The sequence below is a fragment of the Silene latifolia genome, chromosome 11, assembly GCF_048544455.1.
Source record: "Silene latifolia isolate original U9 population chromosome 11, ASM4854445v1, whole genome shotgun sequence".
In the NCBI taxonomy this organism is placed as follows: domain Eukaryota; kingdom Viridiplantae; phylum Streptophyta; class Magnoliopsida; order Caryophyllales; family Caryophyllaceae; genus Silene; species Silene latifolia.
Window position 1 is genome coordinate 16,882,614 of NC_133536.1, and position 15,550 is coordinate 16,898,163.

A 15,550-nucleotide genomic window follows, 5' to 3' on the forward strand; every position below is an offset into this window, starting at 1 on the left:
ATATATATATTATCATGACTTTTTATAATGTTCATGAGCTTTCGCGGGTGGTGAAATAACGAGCCGAGCTAAGCACGAGTCCAGGATTGCTCCGCTCGGCTTGGCTTGAGCTTGTGAAGCTCGAAGGCTTGCTCGCCTCGAGGATCGAGAATCATGGCCTTTAGCTCAAACTTGACAATTTGAAGTTGTTCACGAGTTGTCTCGTCTCATTATCAGCAAGTACTCCCGAAATCCTGTGTCCCGAGTTGTCTCGTCTCATTGATAAAATAATAACGAGAAAGATATTTCCTGCGGGAAAATTATGGTAAACAGATAACAGACAGGATAAATAAATCACAAAACAATTCAAGCTGTTGCAGTACACTTTAGCTCCACAAGAACAAGCTCAAACACAAACACTAAAACCATGAAAACTTCAACTTCACTCTATACAAAATCCCTCCACATTAATCAACCCACAACCTTAAAACTCCACCATTTTCACATCTTTCACAAAACTCAACTACCCAATTGGCCAAATAATACAAAGTTTGTATCTTTTAAAGTATGCTGCAAAATTAAGGTACCTCAAGATAATAAGCCAATTTCTAAGAAAATTGTGGTATCTAAAGAAGCACCTTTACTGAATGAGGATGAAAAAGAAGAGAAATTTGTTGATGAAGTTCCGAAAAAGCCGGTTTCAGAGATTAATAAGTTTGTTAAGAGAATTCCTCAGAAGGTTTTGTCTGTTTTGTCTAATTTGCCTCTTGCTATTGGTGAAATGTTTGCCATTGCTGGTCTTATGGCTATTGGTATTGTTTCTTGCTTCTTTTTTTCTTTATGTTGTGTTTGATTTTACGGGTTGTATTTAGTGGCGGAACCAGGATTTGTAGTTACTGCCGGAAATTTTTACTTCCTCGTCCCGGTCATTTGTTATCGTATTCTATTTTTGGGCGTTTCAGTCAATTGTTGACTTTTCTATTTCTGGGTTGCATTTGATGAACAATTTGATCATTAACACTCAATTTGGTCCAATTGTCATCTGATAATTGACCCCTTCTTCTCTCCTCGGTCTTTGTGCCAATACTAAAGGACAACAATTGACCTAGACGGAGGCAGTAGAAAAGACGGACTAGTAATGTATTAGAGTAAACTAGGAAAAAAAATCAAAAATTATTAACTAAAAGTTTCTTTGTTGATTTTGTGTTGGACTGACCGGGGTTTATTAGTGACGGAACCAGGATTTGTAAGTAGGGGTGATAAGTTTTAGGACGGGCGAACTAGTAATTCAATAAGGAAATTACGGGTTGTATTTAGTGGCTGGTTGTATTTAGTAGCGGAACCAGGATTTGTATTAGTGCCGGAAATTCTTAGAAAAGACGACTAGTAATGTATTAGAGTAAACTAGGAAAAAAAATCAAAGATTATTTACAACTAAAAGTTTCTTTCTTGATTTTGTGTTGGACTGACCGGGGTTTATCAGTGACGGAACCAGAATTTGTAGGTACGGGCGTAAAGTTTTAGGACGGGCGAACTAGTAATTCAATAGGGAAGGAAAAAATCGAAAATTTTGATTAGCCCTCATTCTGGCATTCTGCCACTGACTTTAGTATAACTGGATAATTGTTGTTTGTGTAGCGGTTATTGGTCTCGTGTAAAATGGTTTTACTCTAAATTAGTGTTTGGAGGGATAAGCTGCAAGGAGTAGTAGGCCATGAGGTTATCCAATTATACTACCGCCAGTGGCGGAAGGAGATAGACGGAGTATGATCTAAGTGAGGTTCCATGTTAAAACCAGATGGCTATAGTAGTAGTAGGCCATGAGGTTGTACATGAACTCGCATATGATATGAACTTAAACAGTTGGCGGATTCATCCAGACTACTGAATTTACGGGAGGCTGAAGTGCTTTTCTGACAATAAGTTATCGGTAAATTGATATTGCAGGAACGCTCATTGATCAAGGAGAGGCTCCTGATTATTATTTTCAGAAGTACCCTGAAGATCATCCTGTATTAGGATTCTTCACTTGGAGGTGGGTTCTAACCCTAGGGTTCGACCACATGTTCTCGTCTCCAATTTTTCTTGGAACATTAGCACTCTTGGCAGCTTCTCTTATGGCCTGTACTTACACCACACAGATTCCTCTAGTTAAAGTCGCGCGCAGGTCTAACTCGACTTTTATCCCACACTTTTCTTCTTTGCTGAAAGAGCATTTGTCCTTAATGTAGTCTCACACAAACAAGTTTCTCTGCGCAGGTGGAGTTTCAAAAAATCAGCTGACGCCATTTGCAAACAGGAATTTTCAGAGAAATTGCCAAGAGCTTCAGTTCAAGATCTAGGGGTTGTGCTTATGGGTGCTGGGTATGAGGTATAGAAACGATACAACTATCGATTCTAGTTTGGTCAAGACTTTTTTTTTTCTCAATTGATTTAAACTGCTTCACCTGTTTTCGGGGACTCTCATACCATAATTCCTTAAATTTTAGTAGGCCTGCAGGGTTCTTGGGAAATCCTTTACATTTAACTGATTCGATTAGTTCAGCTCGGTTTCCTGATAAAAAAATTGAATGCTGCTTCTGTAGGTTTTCTTGCAAGGACCATCGTTGTATGCTTTCAAGGGACTGGCTGGTCGGTTTGCCCCGATTGGAGTACACATAGCAATGCTACTGATAATGGTTGGAGCTACTCTTAGCGCAACCGGGAGTTTCAGAGGTTCAGTTAATGTTCCTCAAGGTCTAAACTTTGTAGTGGGTGATGTCCTCAATCCAAGTGGATTTCTCTCGAAGCCTACAGAAGCTTTCAATACCGAGGTTCATGTCAATAGATTTACTATGGACTTTTACGAGAGTGGAGAGGTTAGTGACGCCTTATTATCTCTTCTTGTCGTGTTACTTGCTTGGTTCTTCACTGAAGGTAATGTGTCGCTGTTATTTTGGTTCCCATACAGGTGTCTCAATTTCACACGGATCTGTCACTACGCGACCTTAATGGAAAGGAGGTGTTGAGAAAAACTATTAGCGTGAATGATCCATTAAGGTACGGAGGAATTACAATCTATCAGACAGATTGGGGATTCTCTGCGTTGCAGGTTCTTAGGGACGATGAAGGCCCATTTAATTTGGCTATGGCTCCTCTGAAGATGAACGGAGACAAGAAACTTTATGGAACTTTTCTACCTGTTGGGAATCCTGATTCTCCGAATGCAAAGGGAATGTACGTACCTTCATGGCTTCATTCACTTTCTTTTCTGACATTTCCTTATGCATACTAGCAATTCTTTGTATACAGTCGAGTTCCCGCAACAGGCCATATGTCCAAGAGCAGCGGACCACGCTAGTGTCTAGTCTCTGAATGTTGGCAAATTATGAATTTTTAACAGAAATTTATTATTTTGATTAATTAAAGAGCAAGAGCATCTGTGTTCTGAGGAAATATTTACATTTTACAGATCAATGCTTGCCCGGGACCTCCAATCAATAGTCTTGTATGACCTTGAGGGAAAATTTGTGGGTGTTCGACGACCAAATGCAAAGCTACCCATCGAGATTGATGGTGTAAAAATTGTTATTGTTGATGCCATTGGCAGTACTGGCCTTGAATTAAAGGTGAGTCGCCGACATCTATCTGGAGGATGATTTATTGTCCCTTTTTCGTTCTTAAAAAGTTTCATGTTACGGAATACCTGTTAACTGATCCAAATTCTGCCAGACTGACCCAGGAGTACCTGTAGTATATGCTGGATTTGGTGCTCTTATGCTTACGACATGCATCAGCTATTTATCTCACGCGCAGGTGAGTTTCTGATTATGTTGCTCTCAGACTGTATCTTTTTCCCTAGTGGTTTCCACAGAGAGTCAGCCTGACCCCGTGTCATAGGATTTGCCACGATTAGTCAAACCCCCGCTATCTGAGTTCGAGTAACGTAAGCTCAAGGTGATAGTTTATTACTTTACTGGTACCTGCTTGAATTTCCATTCATCTGACTTCTGCAAGTTTTTGTTAACTGAAGCTGTGGGCGTTTCAAGACGGAACGACAGTGGTAATTGGGGGAAAGACAAACAGAGCAAAAGCCGAGTTCCCGGTGGAAATAAACAGTTTGCTAAATCGAGTTCCAGAGCTAGTGGAAGCATCTCAGAAGCAGCCATCCGATATCTTGAGTGCCTAGCTTGTACTATATCAAGCTACAGATAGTTGAGGTAAAAAGTGTGGGGCACTCGAGTTTTGATTGTTGTAACGATGTATATATCGTCAGTGCCTTAGAAAATTGGCATTTATATAGAGGCTGTGATTATCTTCCTTTCGATCCAACTATGTATAACCACAAATGCTACAACAGTATAACCTGTATGTATATTAGCTTAAATGAAATTCAGTATTACATTTCATACATGTAGCAACTACAGTCTACAGCTACACATACGAGTTCGTCCCTTCTGTTTTTTTTTTTACTACTCATGCGGCTACAGCTTCTTGCATCAACAGTTCTTCTCGTTTAATGTCGAATACCCTGATCAAGACATCCTCCACCACCTGGAAAAAAAGTCAGTCACATGAGTATGGCGGTTTTTTTAATCAACTTAACACCAGATAGTAATTTGTGCTACTTGATAATGTGACAAGGTCCGGTTACAAGATATGCATGTGTCAACGACATATCAAGTTATCATATTGTACCTTGTCGGGGGTAGAAGCACCGGATGTCACTCCTATGGTGATAGGACCTGCTGGTAGCCAATTTTCTTTCTCAACTAGCTCACCATGCTGAAACAAGTTGATTTCGTGAGTAGGCGAGTATAAAAAAAAAGAACGGAACACAAAGCCAGGATATCTGAATAGTCTAAAGTCTAAACTTACGTTTAACTTGTAACTTATTTTGTTTCCGGGTCCTATTCGTTGTTCACTGTCAACCCAATACGAGGGGATCCCACGTTCCTCTGATATCTCTTGCAAGTGAGAGGTGTTACTTGAGTTCCAGCCTCCAACTACCAGCATAAGATCCATCTTTTCATCAACCAACTTGTACATTGCATCTTGTCGCTCCTGAAAAGGAAAGAGTTCGATATAAGCTGACAGTAACTTAAAAGCGCCTGAGGGATATATCTGTGTCAAATCAGTGCATCAACACAGGAGTAGGATATAATCATGCCTGCAATTTCAAAATTTTCCAGACAGATGTCGTAAAGACGACCAGACACCAGAGTTATTAGGCTATTAGCAAAGTAAACGATCGCTGACATGGGTAGAAAACCATGCAATAGCTTAGAGAGGATGTAAAGTGTACTCCGTATCCCAGACGCTCATTTTGATACCCTTTTTTGGGATTAGGAAACAAACTGTGAATGCTTTCTACATTATACTTGGGAATGACACTGAACAAAACAGGGCCATGGAAGTCCAATTTTTACTCAAAGTACAAAGCTCTTATACTCGAGAATTGAAATATAAGACCGTGAGAATCCTATGCATCCAAGAGAATTCAAGACTGACAGAACAATACAGACAACCACCAGGGCAGAAACACAATCTAGCTAATCTTTCAAAGAGGGTGCCTGAACAGGAGTGTATATACCTGAGTAGCATCACAGATTGTGTTGAAACTTAAGAAGTGATTGCTGACGTTCTCAACTCCATACTTGCGCATCATAGTTCTCTCAACCAGCAGTCCTACAAGAAGACAGGCACTAAACCGATGACAAAATTACTATATGAATAAAGTACTAAACATCTTCACCAGAAATGATGGCTAACCAATTTCTTCAGTTTCTCCCTTGAGCATTGTTGTCTGATTTGCAATACCGACTTTAATAAGATCTTTATCTGGGTCAAACCCATCCGAAACAGCATATTTGAATTTCTGAAAATAAACCATCACGTGATTAGAAGTCTAGGAGCAGAAAAGGGACGGGATAATTTTTAAAACAGCATATGCTGCTAGTTTTGTCATAGGAGGAATTACCTCTAAAAAGGCCTCTTTGGTTGAGCTAGATCCATCAAGTTGTCCACCAAGAATGTAATCACACACATACGCTGCCTGGGTGAAGCATAAACATAGAAGAAATGATTTTCAGAATTCCCAAGATTCTATGAAAACTTTATAAACAGATTTGAAACACTATTCATGGAGTGTACCTCTTTCATATTCTTTACAACTATGTACTTCTTGGCAAAAGATGCGGTTGCAACGGTCTCCTCATGAGAATATTTTCCATGAATAATTGATGTGTAATCTCCTTGCTTGTGCTTATCCACCACGTTCCAGACCTGCGGCGATACATAGTTTTGCATGCGGGAAACAAATTGAGTTGCTACAAATATTAGACAGAAGAACAATGTATCTGAGGGTAGAGCATGTGGGACTCGACTAACAAATAATATAATCCATATCAAGTTATACCTTTGATACCCAAGGACAAGTTGTATCTACTATTTGTACATTTTTCTCACTCAAAGTCACCATTTCCTGAACAGAGGCTCCAAAAGCTGGCAAAATCACGACATCGCCTTTGTCCACAACATCAAATTGTTTATTTCCCTCCTCGAGAGGTATATTCTGTACTTCCATTTCTTCCAGCCGCTGCAATATGAGATTTATGTTAATTCATAATCAACTGTTTTCAATGTGAAAGCTCCAAAATAGAGACCGTGCATCGAAGACTAGTTTATTATTTCACCACATTTATTAACATCAGAAAACATAATTAGTCAAAGAAGCTAAATCCTCTACAAGAATACCAAGTTAACAGCAGACATTTGACTAACAAATGCCTGGCTTGAGAACCGTTTATGCTTTCGTCAACCGAACAGTTCTCACCTTAATAATAGCTGATAGAGCTCACTATTAATCATACATATAAATTGCTAACCTCCATTATCTTACTAAAAAACCCCATTTATACTCTAAGCATGCTTCCAATAAAACAGCTTAACATTCCAATCTAATAACCGATAACATAATGATGTGATTTATGACCTTATTGACAGTTGGATTGTGTATAATTTCATTAGTGATCCAAATTCTCTCGCTGGGGAACTGTTTTCGTGCTTCATAAGCAATCTGGACTGCTCGCTCCACACCCCAGCAAAATCCATAAGATTCCGCCAACTTCACTGTCACATTCCCCCATGTATACTCATTGCCATTTTCCTTCAGCGTCTTTATGATATCACCTGATCAAATTATATCAACGTTAATTGTCGATAATAAACACTACATACAATGTCATTCCCATAGATAGTGAATAAGTAACCATGCCACTGCAAAAGGACAGGCGACAGGGTAATACAGATAAGTCTGGGAGTCCATCCCATAACGAAATGAGTCCTTCATTCACGATAATATCATTAACAACAAACTAAATCAACTGAAACTCGATACATAAAACTTCAGTAAGAGAGTATACGTCGGAATGTCAGATGTTCACAACTGATCAGGTTAATGCACGAGTCTTTCTATGACAGATCATATTAATGCACACATACAAGTCTTTCTGTGACACATTAGCACTCCATCATCAGGTTTTAAAAATTCGAGTGCATTCAAAAAGACATGCAATTGTAATTTCAGAAATGATTCTTTGTGTTTTTATATACTCCGTACATGAACAGGTGTTTCTGACAATTTCTGCCAACGAACTCCAAATAAACGCACACTTTTGATAAAACTGCGGTTGACAAGCTGTTTATCAATTTAATTGTTCAAAAGCAAAATAAAAACTTCACATTTTTCTATGAACTGGCAAATTCTTTTTCAAAACACAGATATAAACAGTTGAAATTCACTGAAAATCAGAACACACAAACAAGTCAATTTATATCAACACTTTTTTTTCACAAGTTCCTGAAATTTGTCTTTCAGGAATTCGGCGATTAATCAGACGGAAGCCAGAAAAAAACATAAGTTCAAATTCAGTAAAACCCGAAACAAAAAAACTTGAATCTCACAGAAAATCACCACACACAAACAAGTCAATTTAAGTCAACCCAAGATTTTATGCTCGCAAGTTCCTGAAATTTGTCCGTTATAAATTCAGCGATCGATCTTCAGATGAAAGCATGAAAAGCATAATCTTCAATTTAATCAATCTTAAGCAGCAAAAAACTCAAAGTTTAGCAATTAATCAGCAAAATCTCCTCAATTACCAAAGCATGATATACACAATCTTCAATTTAACCAATCTTAAGCAGCAAAAACTCGAAAATCAACAACTAATCAGCGTAAATAACACGAACGCATGAAAAAACATTATCTTCTATTTAATCAATCTAAAGCAGCAAAATACTCGAAAATTAACAATTAATCATCATAATCTCCTCAATAACACGAAATCATGAATATCGCAATCTTCAACTTAACCAATCTCTAAGCAGCAAAACCTCGAAAATCAACAACTAATCAGCATAATCTCCTCAATAAACAACTCAAAAATAAACAAAATTCACTAATTAAATTCAACAAATTAACTAAATTCAATAATCCTCAAGCAGTAAAAAAGAGAAAATCATATTTGCTCACTTCCTTTCTACTCCATGTGTCATTCTCACATTTCGAGACATTTACTTCTTACACCAAGTTCTCTCAAAATATACGAAATCTAATGAAATAAATGTATAATTTTTTAATCAACTCCGAAAACGAAAACGTCATATATAAAAGCGAAGTGAGACGAAACTTAACTAGTAAACTCGCGATTCATGAGCTGAAGAGTCTCCTCTTTATGACCAAAACCTTTACGATTATAATTATCACTTCTCGTTAAATTATGCCGAAACTTCTTCGGATCGAAATCCGATTCTACGGCGGTGCATCGGACGGTCAACTGCGGTTTCCGGCAGGATACCGATGACGGAAATCTGATCGGACGGCTGTGGTAGTCTGGTAGAGAAAGTTCAGTGAAGGTGAAGGTACGGCATAAGTTTGGAGAAATCGCCATTGATGAAAATGGTGGAAGCTCTAGAGTTTGGTGGTGATGGGAACTTGGGAAGTAGAGGAGTGTGTTTGAGTTCCAGATTTTATCCGCGTGTTTTTTGTTTTGTTAATCTCGTTGAATTTGGTCCCTCGATTTTTATATAAGGAGTGAAATGAAAGTATGAAACAGTCTGAAAATTGTGAGACGGTTTTTTTATGGCTCCACCCTATTTCATTCGGTTCCTTTAATTTGACTTTATTCAGTTTAATTCGGCTCATCTCTTTATAAATTATTTTTTACTTCAATTTAGTTTAATACAGCTTAATTAAGTTCAATTAAGTTCAACATTTCAGCTCCATTAACTTCACCACTTTCAACCGAGCCTTAATATCATTTGGATATATGTGATAAACTCTTTGCCGATTTCTAAGCATTTTTTTTTAAATTTACTTTTCATTTTACCCCTTTTTAGTTTAAGAAGTTCCTGATTTCTTTCTATTTTATTAAATACTCGTAAATGCCTTATTTGGCTTTTACGGTTGTCGTTTTAAGTATATTATAGAGGATTTTTTCTTTTTCAAATGAACGGTGTTTTTTTCATTCTGTTTTCTAAAACAATTATTTCTCATTTACTTTCTCTAAATACCAAAAAGAAATGTAAAGGAGTGTAAGAATGAAGGGAGAATAATGATTAATGACCACAAAAATTTGGGAGATACAGTTTCTAAGTTATTGAGAAATCACATTTTTTTTTTGTATTTTATGTGTTTTGTTATTATTCTCCTGTCTCATTCAGTAGTTTACATTTGTTTTATTTTGACATAGGGAGTAGGAAACCATTTTATATATGTACCAATTTAACTTTTGGTACTATTTTTACTTCAAATCCCATATCTACTAAATGAATTGGTGAACTCACAAATTTTCCCTCCAAAAAGCATTTTTTTAAATATAAGGAAACTATTGATAATTTAATTGTATTCACTAAATAAATAAGAAAATTAATAATTATATTGTATTTCATTATATAATTCTTTTCATTAAAATTAATATTTTCATCAAATTATATAATTTTCACTAAACACTAAACTATAATATTTTAATTAAAATATAAATAATATAAAACTATAAAATATTAAATCTTTATTGATGCTATTATTTAAGAATGAGTTGACATATAAACAAAATTATAAATCCCTTTGATTACTCTCATGACAAAAAAATTTTGAGAGAAATTATAAATTGAAATCATTAGTTTTGTAGCATAAAAAAATACTTAAAAAAAAAAAAATTCAGCACATTACTCAATTCTCTTAGATTAATTTTCAGTTTAATTTTTTTTCTCGAAACAAAATACAATAACAAGAAAAATGAACAATTACGCTAATGAGATACCACTATTATTTTACAGTTCAATTTTACTCAATTTTCTTGAATAGTTTTACAGTTTAATTTTTTTTCTCATATCAAAATATAATGACGTGAAATATGATAGGTTAATGATGTGTTAATTTAGCATGATTAAGTAATACAAAAATAAAGATTCTATAAATACCGCACATTTATTGCACGGGATTAATCTCTTAAACAAATTTATTGACAGGTCGTCTTTCAAAAACGATGATCTGTATTTGATTGAATTTGGTCCTAATTTTGTGTCTTTTTCGTAATCTCCTACCTTAAATAATTATGTGGATTTTATTTATTTAGACCAAAAATTAGGTGGATGTTAGTGTATTTTGGTAAAGAGATCAAAGCATGATTTGTTGAAGTTACCAGAAAAGTTGGCAAATCCAAACCCATTTCATGCTTTGTACGAAGTATGTGGCTTGGATTTGATTGGAAAACTATTCTCCTCCTAATCCAATACATTATTAATAATTTTTCTTTTTATTTGATTGACACTTATGTATTTTTATCGGCAATTCTTATATGAGACCATTTTTGTAATAAATTTACTAGGAAAATTGATCCCATGTAATAAGTAATTGCAGAGTATATGTGTTTATTCTTTTCTGTTGCGTTATATATTACTCCCTCCGAATTAAAGTGTTTCTCCCATTTCATTAAAATACAAGGCTCATATTAAATAGGGAAATGGGACAAACACGTTAATTCGGAGGGAGTATATCTTTTGTTATCTTAGTATGAGAGTACGAGACAGTCTCATACGATATCAATGATTAGAAAGGTGAGTAGGAAAATTGTTTGTAAATAACCTTATAAGACAATTATGGGATTGTTGCTTGGAATTGCGGTTTTACACTAATAAAAAACAAAAAAAGTGGTAATCAAAACTAGTTTTACCCAAATTCTTATGTATGACCACGCCAAGATTTTCAAGCTCTTATCTGCTGGAATAATAGAGAAAACGAACGATATCACCGAGGGTGATGTGTGAATGCCGTAAAGTGAGGTTTTAGCTTTGATGCTGCAAATGCTCAATTCTGTGGACCAAGTCCAAGTCAAAGTCAATAACTCTAGGATTAGTGTAGAAAAGTACACACAGAAATTAAACCAGTCTTGATCAATCAGTATAAGTTTGGCCTCATGGGTGTCGCGAAATTCAACTCAAATTTAATACCCGCGATTTTCAAACAAAAGACTACTCGAAGATCACGACTTCATGACCCGTCTTCAAGACCTGTCTTCAGTCTTTATGTTAATGTTAGTTTTTCCCTTATAAAATGTGCTCAAGTTGCATCAGAACATTCAAGCCTTCCCACTGAAAAAACTAAGCATGGCAAGCATCTCAGTTTACTTATTCTTCTGTGTCGCGGCTTTCTTTAACTGTCTTTATTTCACCATAGGCGAATATGATGAAACAGACAAGCTAGCATTGCTTAAAATCAAAGCCGAAGTAACAGACCCTCTAGGGGTCATGAGTTCCTGGAATGACACCCTCCACTTCTGCAATTGGGACGGGGTTAACTGTGGTCGTAAGCATCAGCGAGTGACAATACTCGACCTGAGCTCGTCAAAGCTCACAGGTACTATTTCTCCATTTGTAGGAAATCTAAGTTTTCTAACAAAGTTAGACCTCCAAAATAATAGCTTTACTGGTATTATCCCGTCTGCAATTGGTCGTTTGCACCGGCTGCAATCACTATTGCTCAATAATAATTTGATTGGCGGTCAGATTCCGTCAAATATATCAGGCTGCTCTAGCCTTACAGTGCTGTATGCAGGAGATAACAAGCTCATGGGGGATATCCCTTCCGAGCTAGCATCACTGTCGTATCTGAACATAATTTCCTTAGCAGACAACAGTTATACAGGGAAAATACCTTCATTTTTCGGAAACTTAACATCCCTCTCCCAGCTTTACCTGGCTGGAAACAATTTCGATGGGATGATCCCAGATAGCCTCGGCAAACTCAGACATTTAACCGCGCTTACACTAGGCATGAATAATTTATCGGGAATAGTTCCGTCCTCAATTTTCAACCTCTCATCTATGACAGCCTTAGATTTAGGGCAAAATGAGTTGGAAGGGTACCTTCCTTCACATTTAGGTAACACACTTCCACAGCTCAAATTCTTATCTGTTTATAGCAATCAACTCACTGGACTTATTCCTGCGTCAATATCCAATTCCTCGAATCTCCAAATTCTCCAACTGGATGGGAATTTTCTTCAGGGACAAATCCCTTCCTTGCAGAAGTTAGAAAAGATTGTGAACCTTGACTTTGCCCATAATTTTCTCGGAAATGGCGTAAATGCTGATTTGGACTTTGTTTCTACTTTGGGTAATGCTACCGTGTTACAAGAGTTTGATATAAGTGGAAATAACTTCAGAGGAAATATTCCGAAACACATCTGTAATTTCTCAATGATATCGTATTTACAGTTTGAGACGAATAAGATAGGCGGTCAGCTACCGTCTTGTATAGAAAATCTAGCTAACTTGCAGGTCTTCAGTGTAAAGGGAAACCAGCTTGATGGTGTTATTCCTGAAGGCTTAGGAAAGCTTCGTACCCTCAGTCGGTTAGATTTAAGCGGGAACAAGTTTTCAGGAAGCATACCGTTTTCTATTGGAAACTTAAGCCAGCTGACAATTCTCTATTTGTCTGAAAATAATCTTGAAGGAAACATACCCTTTACTCTTGGAAAATGTCGAAACTTGCAGGATTTGAATATTTCAGTAAACAATCTTAGTGGCAGGATACCAATCCAACTACTGAGTCTCTCTAGTTTATCAATAGCACTTGACCTGCACCAGAATCGGCTAAGTGGATCCCTCCCTGCAGAAATCGGGCAATTGACTAGTCTCGGGACTCTTGACTTGGGTGAAAACATGTTTTCAGGTGTAATACCAAGCAGTCTTGCTAGTTGTATAGGGCTGGAGAGGTTATACCTGGACGGAAATGATTTTCAAGGCGCTATAAGCGATAATTTGCAGACACTGAAAGGTCTCACTGTGTTGGATTTATCCCGGAACAACTTTTCAGGAAACGTGCCCAACTTTCTTGCCAGCCTCCAGCTGCAAATGCTAAATTTATCTTACAATGACTTTCAAGGTGAGGTGCCTTCTGTGGGCGTCTTCCGTAATGCAACAGCTGTTTCGGTTGTAGGAAACAGAAAGCTCTGTGGAGGCATAACTGAGTTTAAACTGCCAAAATGTGATCATAACATATCCCAAGTAAAAAACTCCGGCCACAGAACGCGCTTGATACTTTCTATTCTGTTTGCATTCGTTGGAGTCGCGCTGGTTGTGGGACTAGTATTATTGTACAAGGGTAGGAAGACGAAGCGCAGGGCTTTGAGAGATCCAGTCAACTTTTTACAAGTGTCGTACCAGAACCTCCAGAAAGCGACAAACGGGTTTTCAGAGGAAAACTTGATAGGTTGTGGCGCCTTTGGAACTGTATACAAGGGAGTACTTGATCCAGGTAGTAAAACATTGGTGGCCATCAAGGTATTTAACCTTGAGATTCAAGGCGGTTTCAAGAGTTTCATGGCTGAATGTGAGGTCCTTCGCAATATCAAACATCGGAATCTTGTCAAGGTCATTACAGCTTGTTCAGGTGTTGATCAACAAGGCAAAAATTTTAAGGCCTTGGTTTATGAGTACATGGTAAATAAAAGTTTGGATGATTGGTTACATCCGATCAGTGAATTAGATGAGACACGGAAATCCATGGGAAAGTTAAATTGTTTTCAAAGATTCGGAATTGCAGTTGATGTCGCTTTTGCCATAGATTATCTTCATCATCAGTGTGATGTTTCCATAATTCATTGTGACCTCAAGCCAAGTAATGTTCTCCTTGATGATGAAATGGTTGCACATGTCAGTGACTTTGGTATGGCGCGACTGCTGTCAAAGGACGCCATCAGCTCGTACTCAAATCAGTCTAGCTCTGTTGGGGTTAGAGGAACCATTGGCTACACACCTCCAGGTAAGTTTCTAGTCGCATCAATAGTGTATAGAAACGATTGCAGCTAGACCTGTCAAATTCTGACCCGACCCGAACCGTTTTCAGGGCCAAGACCCGAATTTTTTGACCCGGCGACCAATTTGACTCGAACCCGAAATGACCCGTTATTTTAGGGTCAACCCGTTGGGTCAGAGGTAAATCAAAAATTTTATATTATATTTTCAAAATTAATTATTTTTTATTATTTAAAATTACAAACACGATTGAATATGATTAAAATATTGTAAACATTGAATATGATTAAAATATTAATTTTAATTATGTTTTACATTTGTAAAAAGAAAAAAATTAATTAAAAAAAAGCGTTCCAAATTATTTCTTGACTCGTATTCTGACCCTAACCCGACCCATGACCTGTATGACTTGACCCGTATCTGACTTGACCTGTATTATGGCCCTACCCGGGACCCGACTCGTTTGACAGGTCTAATTGCAGCCAATCTAACGTATCTCTAGAATCATAACACCTGAGCTTACATTGCTGCAGAATATGGTTTGGGAAATAAGATGTCGACATATGGTGATGTGTACAGTTTCGGTATCCTTGTACTTGAAATGTTTACAGGAAGAAGACCTACTGATAGTAAGTGGAACAAAGGAAAAAGCCTCCATGGGGTTGTGAAAGAAACCCTGTCAAAAGAGGTATTAACTGAAATTCTGGATCCGCTTCTTCTTGAAGACATAGTCAGGGAAGAGACAGATTCGGGTCTGATCATGGAAGCCGTGATTTCAATTCTAAGAATTGCACTTCTGTGCTCTGCTGATCTCCCAAGAGAACGTTTGTACATGAGTGATGTCGCTAATAGGCTATCATCAATTAGAAACGGTCTCGTTGAGGCTCGTTTCCTGGAGGGGAAAGCTTCTTTTGAGACACCGGAGTAATGTTGATGCAATGTTACTGTGAACAAAAATATTGGAAGGCAAAAATTCCATTCTAGCCATGTTGCTGTTAACAAAAAATATTGGAAGGCAAAAATTCATATAACCCTTTGTCCCTTACTTCCTAGGAAGCACGGACACTTCTATCATCGTGTCAGTGTCAGACATCGTGTCACACATCGAGTCTCCAACACGACATTCGGAAATACGTCTTAATAAAGTTGTGCGTTTATAACAACATTTCTATTTTATTAAATTTAATGAACATGTCTCGTATCCTATATTTCATGTAATACTGTATCACGTGTTAGTTTTGTGTGTATGTCCATATCCATTTTCGGTGCT

At 37.2% G+C, this 15,550-nt stretch overlaps 3 protein-coding genes across 3 annotated transcripts; 2 read left to right on the plus strand and 1 right to left on the minus strand.

The window, feature by feature from the left end:
• Positions 1-318: 318 nt before the first annotated feature.
• LOC141611223 (cytochrome c biogenesis protein CCS1, chloroplastic) lies at positions 319-4,371 on the plus strand. The gene is made up of 8 exons (XM_074429707.1): positions 319-791; positions 1,927-2,146; positions 2,239-2,350; positions 2,565-2,837; positions 2,930-3,195; positions 3,431-3,587; positions 3,691-3,774; positions 3,992-4,371. Exons 1-8 carry the CDS (start codon positions 407-409, stop codon positions 4,145-4,147), a joined length of 1,653 nt encoding a protein of 550 aa, XP_074285808.1. The 5' UTR covers positions 319-406; the 3' UTR covers positions 4,148-4,371.
• On the minus strand, positions 4,308-9,080 carry LOC141611225 (4-hydroxy-3-methylbut-2-enyl diphosphate reductase, chloroplastic). The gene is made up of 10 exons (XM_074429708.1): positions 8,657-9,080; positions 6,953-7,149; positions 6,377-6,556; positions 6,112-6,243; positions 5,939-6,013; positions 5,731-5,836; positions 5,552-5,646; positions 4,837-5,022; positions 4,657-4,743; positions 4,308-4,512 (listed from the first exon to the last, which is right to left on the minus strand). Exons 1-10 carry the CDS (start codon positions 8,910-8,912, stop codon positions 4,435-4,437), a joined length of 1,392 nt encoding a protein of 463 aa, XP_074285809.1. The 5' UTR covers positions 8,913-9,080; the 3' UTR covers positions 4,308-4,434.
• Positions 9,081-11,253: 2,173 nt separating this feature from the next.
• On the plus strand, positions 11,254-15,325 carry LOC141611226 (uncharacterized). The gene is made up of 2 exons (XM_074429709.1): positions 11,254-14,287; positions 14,814-15,325. Exons 1-2 carry the CDS (start codon positions 11,629-11,631, stop codon positions 15,206-15,208), a joined length of 3,054 nt encoding a protein of 1,017 aa, XP_074285810.1. The 5' UTR covers positions 11,254-11,628; the 3' UTR covers positions 15,209-15,325.
• Positions 15,326-15,550: the final 225 nt, after the last annotated feature.